At 44.8% G+C, this 16,155-nt stretch overlaps 1 protein-coding gene across 1 annotated transcript in view; it reads left to right on the top strand.

The window, feature by feature from the left end:
* Positions 1-16,155, top strand: part of TLL2 (tolloid like 2) — an 84,864-nt gene that overhangs the window by 31,530 nt on the left and 37,179 nt on the right. Inside the window, exon 3 of the mRNA XM_030951148.1 lies at positions 15,609-15,680. Coding sequence (XP_030807008.1) covers positions 15,609-15,680 — 72 coding nt within the window. The remainder of the gene's footprint in view (positions 1-15,608; positions 15,681-16,155) is intronic.

Here is a 16,155-nt window from a genome sequence, read left to right as displayed (position 1 = left end):
TTAGGGAAGGGGGACTTCCATTTCCCTCCTGATGCTGTTCCCACAGCCAGGGTGCTGTGTGCAGAGCTTAGCTGTGGCACTGAGGGTGGGATCCAGCTCTGAACTTTGTTAAATAAAAATCAAGTCACAATTTGATGTAGCCAAATCCTATCTTGTCTGAGGGATATTTTCAGTTTTATAGCACTGGTCTCTTTCTATGAGGAAATACCTTTTTGCTAATTTGGAAGGAGATGTGTTTGAAGTTGGGCCACTCAGTTTGTCAGGAGTTCTGACTCTTATTGTGCTCCTTTTTCTTTCACTGTATGATCTTAACGGAGTAACACATTTTTTCAGCTGTCTACCTGGTAAAACCCATTGCAGTCATGCATCCAGACTGCCCTAGAAGTGATATTCTAATCAAAATAGGTTAGCAATTGTGTTGATTTTATGTAAAGTGTGTGTGCTCAGTTTGTCCCCCTGTGCAACTCTAATGTGTGCTCGGTCTCATGCCAGACCAAAGGTATTTCTTGACTCAGGACTCTGACTGGACTCCAGCTCTAACAGTCTCTGAAACACTGCATCTGATTCAGACGGCTCCCCACAGTGTTTTTCCCTATAGTTCACTTTATGCTGCAGGAGAGAAATTGCTGGAAGTCTGAGCTCTTAGAGGGACTGGAGACAAAGAAGGTCAGAACAAATTTCTATTTTTCTTTGCTGTTCTGCCTCTAGGTTAGCAAGGACGGTGACAGGGTGGGTAGAGGCAAGAATCACTGAAACTATGTTCACCTGACCCCTGTGCAACTCAGCTCATCTATCATTTGAAAGCACTGGTGGCTGGTTCTCTTTCTTTGTAACTGCCTAGCTTTGGCTTCAGAGCATCTCAGTACCATGTAGGTGTGGTTCTAGGATTGAGTGGTCCAGCTTCCTTTTGGGAGGAGAGTGAAAGATGACACATCCAACACAGGCATATTTAATTGTCAATGTAACTGAAATTCTGGATAGAGAAGGGCTGTCCAGTTCTTCAGATTATGGGTAGCTCCCTGGAAATGCCATTGTCCTGCATTGCTGTGTCACATTAATCTCTTTTAATCTCTTTGTTGATTCCTGAAGTTAGATGAGGACGTTACTGGGAAAGCAAAGTCAGATACGTTTGAATGTATCAGTTTTCTCTGGTACCTTTTTTAGTTGTCATGTCTAGCACATTTCTTTCACTTGGCACTGGTGCCAGACCTGTGCCATCTGGAAAATGAACTGGGTTTTATAACTCACATCTGTATCATTTAATGCTGGCACAGATCTCTTACAGCCATGGCTCGTGTGGTGTGTTTGGACCAGTCTCTTCTTTGCACTTTTTACTGATGCATCACACAGTGCTTTGCCTTGGGTGAACAGAGATGTCACCTCACTCACTTTCCCTTGTCCTCATCTCTAGCAGGTTTCATTTGTACCCATCTCTGACAAGTGGGTAGCCCCTGGGACTGGGATGTTTTCTGCAGAGCACACACAGAGGGATCTCTGTGGTCACCTGCCCTGTGAGGGGCTCTTTGCATGGGCAGGAAGGGTTGATTTTTCTCTTGTGAGGCTTGTTTGACACTCTTGTGAATTGTAAGAGGGTGGCCTACTTCAGCATGGTGGGGGATTGGGCTCCATTCTTCCCTGGGAGAAAATCCTACTCCCTGCTTTATTTCCAGTGGGAAGAATGCAACCTCTGTACAGAAACAGCCTAAGAGCCTTTATGAATGGAAGCCCTTGAATGATAACATTTCAGAGTTGCCTAAAGCCGTTAATCGGATTAGTGGTATAGTGGAGGAAGTCCTTGGTACCTATATACAGACACCCAGGCTCTTCCTGCAGGGAGCTGCCCTTCTGACCATGCTGTTAGGCATCCCGGCGTTCTTCTGGCCCAGTGTTGTTCCCTTGTTCCCAGAAAATGCTGTTCAGCTGGAAGGAGAAGGGAAAATGGTGCAGTTTGACACTGCTGGGCTGTTTGTAGGTGTGGAGCATCTGCAGCTGTCAGGCTCTGCAGGAGGATTGAGGTTCCCATGTGCTTAGGAGTGATTGTACACGTGATCCTCTGCAACCAGCATTGTACTGCTTGAGGGAAAGCTTTGCCTTGGCTGGTAAACACAGAGACTGTCAGATGTTTCAAGTTTTACCCTTCTTCACCCTCACCCAGTCATTGTCTACAAAATAGCTAGGTACTTCTCTAGGTCCTTGAGAGAGAGGAGCAGGGAATCAGAGAACTCTTTGGATTTTGCCATGAATCTCTGTCATGGATCTCTGCCCTGAGCTTAGTTTCACAGCGTGAGTGCGCTTCAGGCATGTTTTCTCCATTAATTTCCTGCTTGCAGAAATGCCATGGTAATTTTTCAGAAACTAAATATTTGTGATCCTGCTTGAGAGGGGAATGCTGCGAAGTTCAGTGTTTCCAAGCATTTTCTCAGCAAATATTGGAGTTAATGTTTTATTCCTAGTATCTAAAAGCAATGGACCAAATAGCATTGTCTCCTTGGTAAAGCCACAGAGCAGGACCATGGTTCCTTCCCTCTGAGCAATGCTGGCTCAGAGCTCTCTAGCAATCCCCTCAAAAACTGCTCATGTGGATTTTAGGGGGGGCTGTCTCCTTGGTACCTTGCTTCAGTGCTCCAGCAATGATGTTCATCTTTGGCTTTGTGTGGATTTCTCTGTCATTATACTCAGATTCTTTTGTGTTAGTGGTCACATTGGGAATTGACATTACATAGAGAATTGCATAATTTGTGCTATGTACTTTAAGCCTTCTGGACTGCAGTGTATGACCTGATAGTCCTTATTCGTGTGAGCAGTCTCATTTGCTCCAAAGGAGCTTCCTTCCTAAAAATTTATCAGGACGAGTACAGGTCAAGCCTCTGAAAACTGCAGTAGGTTTTCAATAGCATCTCGTGTGCAAGCATCCTGCGTTAGATTACATTGTACAAGTGGAGTTTCCTTCAGGCCCTGTTCAGGGAAAAGCAGGCATGGTGGTGATCTGTGGCTGAGTGGAACCCAGTTAATCCAAGCAGTTGCTAGAAGTCGGCATGTTTATCTGCAGTGACTTGGTTAAAGCTCTGAGCTGTGTGAGGCTATTTGCATGCAGTGCAGATTAACTGTGAGTGAATGCCAGGAGATGTGCTCTACCAGGAGCTACCAACTAGTTCATTTCTTATCAAGACCCTTCCATGACATCCCTGAAGGTTTTTTTCCAAAGTGCTGTCCTCCAACCCAATTTTAATTGTGATCATTACATGACTTCTGGGCTCCTTTCCACAGGTCTCTCACCTCAGCTCTGTTTTACCTGAAACCTAGTTTTATTCTAATCAGTGATCTGGCAAAAGAGCTGTTTAAAGTTGAACATTTGACCTTTCTTTGAGTTAAGATTTTTCTAATTTTCTAAACCAGATTTTTTTTCCCTCATTGGCTGTTCTCCTTTGAACCTAAGTCCTAAACTCCGAGACTTGCTTGTGATTTTTTTGTTTGTTGCTTTATATTATAAGAAATTTTGCAGACCAAACTATGTCCTCCACATCACCTGCTCATCCTGCTGTCACGATGTGCAATACCATATAAAATCTACCTAACAAGGAATTTCTCCTCTTCCTTAAAAATATTTTCCTGCTAGAAGAAGGCACAAACAATGAGGCATATTGTTAAAATGCAGGTCTTAGCTGCCTCCCTATCTCTGTTTCTGTGGGATCAAGTTTAGATGTTACATTTACTATGAAAATCAGGCGTTCTCATGCAGTGGTGTTGAAATGGATGCCCTTAGGATTTGGACCTGTAGAGAGACAGTAATGGTTCAGAACATAATGGAATTAATCTGTTACCTGGAGATCTGCCAGTGGGTGCTATCTGAGCAAGCCCATGCATCACCAACTCCTAATCACTTTGATGAAAGATTTTTCAAAAAGTTTGCAGTTCTGAAAAGTTTCTTGTATTTCTTTAAACTCTAGTAAAAATATTTGCTTTTACAATATAATTTAGTTTAAAAGAAATTTGACTGAAAACTTTGAGGATTCATCTGCTGCAGTGGGAAAAAAAGGGAATCCAGAGGCAGGCTGGGAAATTGCACAGTGTCACCTCTCTTTTGGACCCAAATGAGTCCGCTGGTGTAAGGTGATTATCTGCTGAAGCATTTGGCACAGGGGAAGACCTTATTTCTTGCCATGCCTCTTAGAAGTATGTGCCTGTTTAATACTAACTGGCTTGATTGAAGTTTTTATGGGCATTTTGGCGGTTATGAGGACTTTTCTGATACATTACGCCTTTACCTGACTTTTGTGTCATGGAGACAGTTTCTAGTCCTGAAAGGCACCTCTGTGAGTAAGAAGGGCAAATTTGTCTCTTCAGGGTTTGGCAGCAGCAGATCAGAAGCTGAGGGCATCTGGCTGCCCTCACTGATGCCATGCTGGGCTTGCTGCTAAGAAGCTGACTCCACGTCCCACTGTGGCCAAGAATGCTTTTCAAGAACAGTCCAAACAAGTTTTCTGTACCTCTCATCCTGAGAGGTTTTAAGGCTCATGGCTTGAAGGCCTTGATGAGCCTTTCACACTGCCACAAATGACTGGCAGAAGAAATTCAAAGAGCATCTTTTCTGCTAGAGTAATGCTTCAGATCACAGTGCAGCTGGGAGAGGGATATATTTGAGCCCAGGCTCTCTGCTGAAATCAGGGGAGACAGAGGCTGCTGTCAGTGACTGGAGGCTCTGACAGCAAATTGATGCCAGTAATTCTCTGACAAATGAGGCAGACAGGAGTTCTGCATTAGACCTTGTCTTAAGAGCAGGGACCTGGTTCATTGGCAGCAGCTCTGCTGTTCTTGAGTGTGCTGTGAAAATACAGTCAGCTGCTCTGCTGCCTCACCGCATCTGCACATGGGCCCATCTGCACCAGAATGCTTTGCTTGTTCTCGTTTTAAGATGCTCATCTGTCTCTGGTTGCATTCTTGAGGAAAGGCAATCCTGTGTAAGCTGGATTTACTCGCTGGGCAGGTTGCTGGAGTGCAGCTCTCCTGCTGAGAGTTGCGCTGCTTCAGGGTGGAGAGCAGGACTTCTGCAGTGGAGTGCTTAAGGTACTGGTGGCAAGCACCAGCAGGGTTTCTGCTGTTTCACTTCGTGAGAGCTTCCTCAGTAAAGGGGCTGGGGCCAGTAGTAGTGCTGCACATTACACCAGAGTCCTCTTGAATGCTACTCATGTGTTTCTAGTGAATTTTAACTTAGTGCAAAATATACTTCTAGAAGACTGCAAAATCCAGGGATTTAGACCGTGACTAAGTGAGATTCCAGGGACGATCTGATTTATGGATTTGAAAGCAAGACTGTTAAATTCAGCTGATTTGACACATGCTTGCCACCTCAGCTGGCTTTCCCACTGTAACTCATATTTGGTGCTCTACTGTAATGTCACTCAGTTCAGGGTAGAAGGAGTGGACTTCAGCATTGCTGGATTTCACAGAACCACAGAATCATAGCATTTAGGGCTTCTTGAAGCCCAACTTTTAATTCATTTAGTCTTAGAGCAAGTCTATGGGTTGTGCTAACTTAACCTGAGCTGTATTGGTCATAATTGGCCAGGAGCAATGCAAGTAACTGTGTACGTGCTGTAACGTAACCCACATCTGTGAACCCTCTGCAGGGGTCTGCTCTTTCCCTGGGAAATCTTTAGTGAAGGTTGCTTCCTCCTGTGTGAGTAGAGGAGCATCTTTGTTCCAGCAGACCTGTCTGAGGGCTCTGTCCAGCTGTCTGCATACCTCCTTTCAGTTTTCCACAACACGTGACAAACACTCTGAGGATGTCTCTGCAGTCCAGGCACATTTTTAACAGGAAGAGGAGCCTCAGGAGTGGAAAGGTAGGTGCCTAGAGCTGGCCTGATGCTGAGGTTTGGTTAGCTGTGCCAGATGATTTTCCTATGACTAGTCCAAATGTTTACCTCTGTGAGTCGATTCACTCAGGGGTTTTACCAGGGCAGACAACCATGAAATGCATTTCCCACAGTTCTGTGGTTTGCTAAGGCAAAGCAGGAGCTCCCCTTTGGAGGAGCTGAGTTAGTCCTCTAGGGCCAAGAGTGTTCTTGTTCCCTCTGCTTTTCAGAGTTATCCCCTGTCCCATATCTGCCCTTCCATGCAATAAGCCAGTGATCTTCTCTTTAAAGAAAAGCAGATACTGTGCTTTTTTCTCCCAGCCCAGAGTCTTACATTCCTATTGCAATCTTCTCAGACTTGCTTGATTTTCTCTAGCATAAAGATAACTAAGCATAAATCTTGATACCCTTAGCTGGTAGACCTTCTAATTTCCTCTGTAGTTAAGACTCTTCCACTAGAAGATGCCTATCTTAGGTTTGATATTTTCACACCAAATGCTTTTCTTTGTGGGTTTCTGAGTGCCAGCTTGAAGTCTTTTCTGGAAATTATTGAGAGGGATTTTTCTCATCTTAGGGATGCACCTTTTCTAGTTGCAGGACTAGAATCTGCCAGTCTGGTGCTTGATGGTAGGAGAGGAGGGAAGATCATCAAGTCAGGATGCCAAAGCATGGAGTGTGTATATGTGCAAAGGGGACAGATCTCCCTTGTAAGGCTGGAGAAGAAGCCCTGAGTCAGGACAGCATGGCTGTCAGGAGTGGGGAAATCAGGATTTTGGCCACATCTGCCTGTTCTCAGGGGCTGTCCAGTGCCTTCCTGTGCAGTGGGTGCTGTTTGAGATCTGCCTGAGTAGCAAGCAACAAGAGGTGCTAGAGTCTTTACTCCACCTGTCCCACCAACAGGCTCTGATTTTCTTTCAGCTAGGGTCTTTCCAGCGTTGCATGTTGCTTTGAAACCAGCTGGGGCTAGTGGGCTTGCAGTATTCCTTTACACACTTGGCTGTGGTGTTCCAGACTTGTGACAAACAGAGAAATGAAATCTGTCTCCTTTTTTGCCTTTGCTTCTCATAAAGGTTCTGCAGGGCAGGGTAAAGACAGTCCCAAGCAATGGTGCTGAGTACACTTGAATGGGCAGAGCACAACCTGAATGACACAGCCCTGTTACTTGCTCCACATTTCCTGTGGACTAAGATGTTCTTTTTCTTCCTGTCTAAGTTCCCAGTGGCTGCTGGTCACATGCTCCACAGAGTTTGTTTTGTAAATGCACTGTTCCCTGAAATCAAGTTTTCTGGATGGTGGCCTTCCACCTGTCAAAATAAGTGGTTTGATTTCTGCTGTGCAGTCAATGTTCAGCCTTACACAGTTTTATTTTAGTGGTTTTATGAGTGCTGCAATATTGCACAAATGAATCCATCCAAGCAATAAAGCTTTCTCCATTGTAACAAAAATCCCCAGCTATTTCAAACACTGCCGCTTACTCATTCTTAGTGGAAACTTCAGTTGTGCTTATCTTGTGAGTCACAATTCATATGCTTCTTTCAGAAATCATCCAGGAAGGCAAGTAACTCAGTATACCCTTGTCAAATGCCACACTTCAGAAATTAAATAGTATGGATTTTGTTAATGAGCAATTAACATTATTTAAGCACCCAAAAACATCTGCAGAAGCTATCCATTGATGCCTTGGCTGAAGCTGCTTCCAAACACTGTTTCTGTAGCTTCTTCCTGTTCAGTGTGGTGCCACCAGCAGCTCTGGGCACGGCTGCTGCAGCTCTGGGCACGGCTGCTGCAGCTCTGAGCACAGGCTGCAGCTCTGGGCATGGCTGCTGAAGCGCTCCTGCACAGGTGATGCCAAATCCCTGCTGTTCCACCCTTAACTATGCCAGGTTTTGGCTCCCAGCCCCACTACTTTCCTCATCTCAAAGGTCTCCTGGGCACATCTAAAGCACCTGGAAGTTGGTACTGGTTGGCACAATTAACCCTTTCAGGAGCTGGGATAATCACAGTGTAGGAACATTTATAACATCTGATTTCTCTTTGCAACTGTCGTGCTCTTGATCGCTCTTAATTAAATTTTCTTTTGCTCTCGTCTACAGCTGGTGTATCACATTTGGAGGCTGTTGCTTTTACTGATGCCAGAGGAGTCTGAATGGTCTTTTGTATCTGAGTGGACGTTATTAAATAGTTTTATATTAATTAACTGTGATGAAGGGAGCACATGGGCAAATGTACTTGAGGAGATCAGTTTATCCATATGGAAATTACATTGAAAGTTAAATCCATTACCCTAATTGTAAAATTCGACAGTGCTTAGCCAATAACTGTGGCATTGACTAAATCATGCATTTGTGCTTCAGAGCTGGGCAAATACCTAATTTCCTTGAATATTTGCTCAAATGAAAAATTGTATTTGCCTCAGTTGCAGAAACTGCCTCGTCATTTCTGAGAGTGTTTTAGGCAAATGAGTTTAGGGGCAGAAACAGTCCCTGAAAGAGTAGGGTCTATAAGCTCTGAGAGCAGTCATTTCAGGATGGTCACTCAGACTGGCTGGGCTGTCTTGACCCTCAGACTTTCTACTTTCAAGCAGGAATCTGTGTCCACAAAATAAAAGTTGCTTGCACTGGTCAGAAAAACGTCTGGAAGGTCCAGGGAACAATCAATTGCCAAAATGGCTTGTTGGACAATAGCAAGCAACAAATAAATTGGAAGTTGTAAACTGCTCGTGGTTGATTCTGAACAGAAAGGGGTTACATTTGTGGAATAAATGTGTTCACTTTGAGCCACTTGTTCAGGCTTAATTTGGAGACAAGGCTGATGCTTGTAGCTGCAGTGGACAAAACCCCTTTGCTGCAGCTCCGCTTTTCAAATGGTGAGGACAAAGTATTTATTCAGCTGTCAAGTGGGGAAAGAAAGCAAATTAGTTTTAGGCTGGAACACTGGGCTGTGTTTGCTGTTGTATTTCTGAGGCCAGATGGTGACTTGGACAGCCCCAGGGAACGGGTAACAAGTTTCTCCAGGGCAAAGATCAGAAGCAAAAGGAAATATTCAGATTATGTTGCAGTTCCACTTCCTAGAGAGGAAAAGGGAGTGTGAGATGCATCAGGCTGTGTTAGGGAGGGGATTAGCCACTCCTTTTCTTCAGTTGTTGCTGAATCCTGGAGTCAGTTTGTGGTGGGGTAGGTTTGAGACCCCACTCCCCCTGCAAAGCACAGCTGTCCCTGGGAGGGACAGGGCAGCTCCTCAGCACCCATGGGGCAGGGAGGGAAGGGAAAGGGCCTCTGCCCTCAGTCCTCAGCTCCCCCATAGCTCTTCCAATGACAGCGAGGCATTTGGGCACCTCTTCCACCAGGGAGGCAGGGATGACCTTGAGGAAGGAGATGGTCTAAGGTTACCTAACAGTGGCTACATTTGGCTTATGCTCCCAAAGTGTTTTAAGTCCCACTTGTCTGGCTCCAGTGCTGGCTCCTGCCTCAGTTTCCCTGGCTTGGCAATTGGTTTCAGGTGCTCTTTAAGTGGGCTGTGGTGGAGTTGGTAGGTAACCAAGCAGATGAAGTGTCTCAGCTGTATCTGCTTAGGCAGCTCAGCTGTCTGTTAAACATGGTTCAGGCTCCCAGGGCATAAGAAGGTACCAAAAACTCTCCAAGAAGCTCCAGGACTGTGAGTGTCTGAATGTCTAGGCAGGAAGAAAGGTCTCCATAGTGGCACAAAATGTTCTTCATGGAAAGTGTTTTAATTCCATTCAAACATAATTTAGCTTCCCATGTAAGTGTTTTCATTTTGAGTTAATTTTTATCCCATGTAAACAAGGTGGGGGGAAAACAAGAGGATTAGGAAGGTTGAAGGGGAGCAGTGGCCTGGCTGGGTTGCTGAGAGCAGCACGCTCTCCCTGGAGCCCCAGCTGGAGCCGGGCAGGGCACTGCTGCAGGGTAGCACAGGGAATAGTGCATGGCCCTGTCTGGAGCAGCCTGGGCTGCACTGAGGCTGAAGAAATCAGACACTGCCGGTCAGAAGGAAAGGAATGTCAGCCAAGGGAGGCTGTGAGGTTGGTACTGTCCACTAGGACAGCAGTGGATGAACCCAAGCCGGATCTTAACAGTTTCCTTATTGCCTGCAAGATCACCTTCCTTCTTCCTTTTCCTTTCTGTTTCCTTCCAAAAGAAAGACAGAGAGGGAAGGTGATTTTTGTGAATTGAGAGGAATGTAATAGTGAAGCAGACACCTTTTAGGAGTAGGTCTTGATCCATCTTGTCCATTGACAAGAAATCAAGTGCAAGGGGATGGGGACAGTTGGTACTATGCATTACTCATTCTATATGCTGGGAGGAGAGAAGTCTTACCCCATGTGTGGGGACCTGGCTAACTAACAGAGACACTCACATGGCCAGGATACTCATGTGCCCACTTTAGTATTTCATTTTCACTTGCCTCAGTGAAAGCACTATACTTGCAGAGCTCTTTCTCACTGGAAGAAACCAGTGAGATGACACAGGCTGTAGGTAACCTTTTTCTTTCTTTTATCTCTCATTTCTCTTTTTTACCCTAGGAAACAGAAGTGATTGTTACAGCCTGCTAGAAAAGACCTCCTTGAGTCTTCAGTCCTTCCTTTTATCCAGAGAGTGTTGATCCCCTTTAACTCTTAGTGAGAGGTTGGGTCAGATTGTCCCCTTTCTTGTAATGCCTTCTTTAAAAACAAGATCCATCACAGTGTAAAAGCAATGTTGCCACTTCCAGAAGAGCAGGCAGTATCTAGGGAAAATACAGAATGTTTGGGAATGGTGCTGCCTGCACTTCTGCTCTGCCTGCCATCCCACTCCAAATACAGCTGGCCAGCAGAAGATTTTGGTCCATTAAGTGCTTTGCAGCTGATGTCTGTGGCAGCCCTGGGTTTGCTTAGCTGTACTCACCTTCCTCTTCTCGTGAACTTCCCTGTGAGGCCACTGTCCTCCTTCCCTGCTCAAGCATTCACAGCTGATGTGTAATGACACATCTGCCTGTCAAGCCTCTGGACCTTGGGACTCTCCTGAATTATTGCAGCTAGTCAGCTTACTCTGAATAGGAAAAACAGATTCCTGCAGGGAATTTGGGGCTCAGAATTCTTCCTTTCTTTAATTTATTTTTCTTTAAGTAAATTGAGGGAGCTTCAGCTATTCCACTGACAGGAAATGCTGAAGGATATATCTCAAATCATTTGCTCAGATCTCCAGGGTACAGGGGTTTATGAAAGGTTTTTGCTATAGACTCTCCACCAGCTCTGGGAAACATCTGTTCTGCATTCTGAATGCATTTTCCCATCAGAAATTATTTTAATAAAATCATCACTTTTTCTGTGCTTAGAAAACCCAGTGAAATAAAGTCTCTTCCTATGCTAAACAGTTCTTGACCACTGGTTAATGAAGTTAAAAACTACATGTTTGCATTGTTGGACTTATCCTGCTTTTCCAGGAGCTTCTCTGATGGTCATAATATGTCAGAACTGACTAGAACTGAAACTCTAAAGAATGACTAATGTTTAATGTTAACTGCACTACTTGGTTTTGTTGGTGCTTCATTGCAGTCTTTAAGCCATGGCATGTGAATAGCCTGTATATTGAGTGAGACTATGAAAGCAGAGTGTTCTAATGCATAAGGTAGGGGAGGTGAAGTCGTTAATAATTTTTCAAAAGTATTTTTTTAATCACTGTGTTGTGTCCCAGCTCTGAAATGGCCTTTTCTCCACAGTAAGATATATTAGAAAACGTCTTGCTGTGGTTCGATTCACCTGAGAGCAAATAATTATGTGCACAGCCAAGTTACTCTCTGACAGATTTTCCAATTTTTCTGATTTAGCAAAGTCCTCAGTGCTCACTGTGGACTCCTTTGTCCTCAGCAGAGGTGGTGAGCATATGGGTGGTAGCTACCTTCAAAGTTCAGCTGTGGAACTCTTTCCCTGTGTGGACAGCAACCAGAAAGGGAAAGGAAAACTCTGTGAACATGAAAAGATTCTTCACTGGTCTGGAGAGGAAAAAGTATCCTGGCTTGGACCTGTTCTGAAACAGGTTTTGATTTTAATGGAAACTTTTACAATTTGGAAAAAAAGGGTGGTGTTGCAAGCTTCATCCCATCCAATTTCCTGTGTAAGAATATTCTGTGTTCTCAGACTGCAATTTTTCAGACACCTATAGTTCCTATTGTCACTTGTTGGGTTTTAGACTAACATTTTAGGTAGGCATCATTTGAAAATGAAGCTTGACTCAGGATAGACTGATGTTTCTTCTTTGCTTTCAGTTGGGTAACTCGTCTTGCCTCAGAGTGGCATTTTCCAGTGCAAGCTGAAAGACAGATGGTGCTAAAATGTTTTGGAAGTCAGCGGCCCCTCAAGCAGCTTTGAGATCTTAAATGGACCCAATAGGAGGGTGGTAGGTATTTCTGGGCCAATTACATGCATTCTGATTCACCAGCAGGCTGCTTCACTGCTTTGCCTGGCTTTCTTCTTCCTTTTTCAGACAAGAACCCCTTCATGGTTCATAAACAAGTGGAAGAAGAGCAGAAGCCTTAGTTGGCAAGAGACCTGATTGTTCCCCTCTTTGGTGATTCAGACTACCTGGGCTTAAGCAAAAAAACCAAACCAGAACGTGCGCAGCAATACATACCTTCAATCCTAAATTGCATCTTGTAGAAGACACGTTTTCAGGTCTGATATATTACTACTTCTCCAAGTCCCACCCTCTCTTACTGGAAGTGAGGGTTCTGAATGGAGTCTGCTTCCTGCTCTTCCTTCAGGCTGCACACCTTTTGCCCGTGCTAGTGGTGCAAGGGAACCACCAACATCATAGCTTTGGTGGCATGATGCTTTGTGCGCGCTCTCTTAATATCTTGTCCTTTATTTTGGTTTCAGCTGAACAACTTGGACTTCATTTAACAAAATTGGTTTTTCATTTTCCTCTCCTAGGAGAGTGAGAGAAACTGCTTTCTTCACAGCAGTGCCCCAGCCTGCTGCTTTCTGCTTTGCTGGGCCCTTACTTACCACCTCAGGCTTCTTCCAGCTTCTGAAAACAATTTATACACCTGTTCTTCAGCCATGCTTGCAGGCATGGTGGATTTATCTCAGATTTGTGGTTCTTTCAAGCTACTGGACATTTCCATCAGTTAGCCAAGCTCCACTGGCAGTGCTGGTCTGTGAGAAACAGAAAAACAAGTTGTTGTACAAGTGCACTGTAGGTAGAAGGTGAAATATTCCCCAGCCTGGGTAGAGAATCTCTTTTGTGTCTCTGCCAGGTCATGCACAGGAACTAAGTTACCTGGTCAGGGAGTCCAGCAGTGTTCTGCTGGGGTTGCACCTGTTAAGTAGGACAAATTATTAGGAAGAATTGAATTACGAAAATGTGGAGGTTAAGAGGGTTTAGAAGATCTAGTGCAGCTCTCTGCATGGAGACATGACCCAACAAATTCTCTATCTTCAGCTGGTTCTGGGAGAAGCATACAAAACTCAGGCTGAAGAAGGATGAGTGCTGGTCTAGCACAGCAGTGGGTGGAAAGTAATGAGGATGAAAGTGATCTTGGGAGGCTTGTTAACTGCTGGAAATCCATTAAAGTCAATGTCATGTCTTTGTGGGATACCCAGCCTGCTTTTATTGGCTTTCCACAGAGCACAATGTCAAACAGGAAATCTCCCTTCTCCTCTTCAGTGTTCCCAATGATAATGGGTTTCAGCACATACATGGGACTTTCATGCTCTGGAGCAGTAACGCTGGAATATGTTCTGCTTCTGGATGTGACAGAGGAGTCCGACAGAGAGGTATCACTTCAGGAATGTGTTGAGGGGACAGCAGGACGACACATCAACTGCAATCTATGTGCAGCTGCTTCCAGATAGAAAGTGCATTTCTTGGCTTCCTTATTTATTGTTAATGGCCAATCACTTCTTCTGGGATCCTACATTAGCCCTCTCTTGGAAAGAATCAGAAGAGGACTAAATGTCTGTCCAATGACTTGAATTTTTGGGATATCTTTAGGCATCATGGTGATAGGAAATGTCTAAAAACTCAAGTGAATAAGAAAAGGTTCTTCTAAAATGTTCACGTTTGTTTCCAAACACCCTTGTGGGACACAAGGCTGTGGGTGCTCCCTGCCTGTATGAGTGAGATTAGAGTTTGAAAATATCTGGTATATATGCACCCCCATATCTGGCCTTTGTGTAGTGCTCTCCCTTTTCATGGGCTACTATAAGACAAAATATGCAAAGATGTTGTAGATTTCATTAGTCACACTAGTTTATTCAAACCTCTTCTTTGCATAAGAAACCAAGGCCTGTGCTGATCTCTGGGAAAGAATGTGCTCAGAGCTTGGAAAAGCCGTGTGCTCCAACGGCACCGGCACGGCAGAGGTCAGCAGCTCGGGCACGCCAGAGGGGCCGGCTCCAGGGTTTGGTGCCATCATTTGCAATTCAATCCCATGCAGCTCCCTCTTAGGAGAACAATTCACTAAAAACAGAGTTGTTCTTTTTCCCTAATTCACCATATAATTCACCTCCTAAGTTCAATTAAGAAGCAATCTGTTTGTGACTGGAAGCAAGCTGCACTTATTTAGAAATACAAAATTATCCTTTGCCTCAGCAAAGACTGCATGCCTTAATAATTCTGGTGATGAATGGCTAGTTGGGGTTTCCTTTAAATGGAATGAGATATTGTGTGAAGAATAGCATACTTTGCAGGGGTGGGGGTGGGAGAAGTCCTGGGGATGTAAAACTGAGGAGAGGAACTTTTGTTGAGTTTGGGCTTAAGGAAGTGACGAGGGCTGGGCATGAAAGAAAACAAAGGGAAATCTTGGGATGGGACACTGAAGCTGGAAAAGAGTGATAGAGTTCAGAGCAATCAATCTTGTTGAATCAGGCTTGTTCCTGTTCACACATCTAATGGCTTTTGTCCAGCCTAGCTCTGTTAAACTGTGGCACTTCCTTTGGGAGACAAACCCCTGATTTACTGTGTCTCTTGGACTAGGAAGCTCTAACCTATAGCCAGCTGGAAGTCTGGGTGTTTTATTTTCTTCTGAATTGTTTTGTAACTATCTTTCATCATAGTTTTCCTGATACTCGTATCAGTTATAGTAGTATAATGTTGGAGATTTGTTACCATCCTCTCAGTCCTTCTCCAAGTTGCCAGAGATGTCCTTTTCTCCTGTCCTTGCCCCGTTGGACGGGCTGGAGAAGGATTTGCTAGAAGCCAGCTCCAGAGCAAAGGAGAGTTTTCCAGCTGGCAAAGCAGGACTGCTTCAGTGACTGGAAGATGTCCAGCTGTCTTGAAAGTGAGACATCCCTCTTGGAAGTGTCTACACTGCATCCAGCAGTGCTGTATGACCAACAGCGTATTCTTTTCTGCATGTGGTGGTTCACCATGCTCTTCATGCTTTATCTTGCCACCAAGACTGCAGAAACTTGCTCTTGCAATACCTCTACAGAGATCAGCTCATTCAGCTCTTGCTCTCATTAAATCTCCATGAAATTAGCCTTCTCTAGAAGAGACTTTCTGCTTATTCAGCATATGGAGAAACTTAGGCATGGTATGGTAATGAGTTGCAAAGTGTCACCATAGGCTAGGAGCAAATCTGGGAAAAGTGCCTAGCTCTATCAAGGGTTTAGTCCCTGCTCCCTGAACAGGGAAAGCAGACAGTTTCTGTGGCCAGCAGACCCCCAGCTGGCATTATTGATAGCTGCTGTCCTTTCCGCATCAGAGGTCTGCCAGCCAGCTCACCAGAGATGAGTCTCTGCTCTTTTTTCCTTTGCAGGAGGCCTGGGAGAAGAGTTGTCAAGTGAAAATGCCACTTCAACTGACCACAGTGACAAAGCAGTTAAAAAGGGTAAGGTGGTACCCCACCCAGACCTTTGGGTATCTTTTGTTTACTTTTTTTACCCTCTGTGAAAATGTACTTTTGTACTGTTTTGTACTTGTGTGTGCCTCCATGCCCTGCCCAGGCATTCTTTGCTGTTGGTGAGCTCTCTGAAGGGGTGGGTTTGCCTTGTATAATGTGGTGGGTTGACCCCAGCCAGAAGCTAAGCACCCAGTCACTATTCCCCTCCTCCAGCAGGAGAGGTGAGAAAGCAGGAAAAGCAAGAGTGAGAAAACCCGTTGGTTGAGATAAAGGCAGTTTAAGTAAGTGCATGAAAGGGGAAACAATAACCAAAGTGATACAGAGGCAACAGCTCATCCTCACCCACAAGCAGCCCCTGCTAGAAGAATGTGTCAGGCCTCTCCAGGGAGGAGAATTTAACAAATTTCAGTTGTAAAAAGCAGAAAAGTACCTACTAAGGAGCAGTCAAGAGCTGCTGTGGACT

The sequence above is a fragment of the Camarhynchus parvulus genome, chromosome 6, assembly GCF_901933205.1.
Source record: "Camarhynchus parvulus chromosome 6, STF_HiC, whole genome shotgun sequence".
In the NCBI taxonomy this organism is placed as follows: Eukaryota; Metazoa; Chordata; class Aves; order Passeriformes; family Thraupidae; genus Camarhynchus; species Camarhynchus parvulus.
Note: the sequence above shows the minus strand (reverse complement) of the source record. Positions and strands in the feature narration are given on the sequence as shown.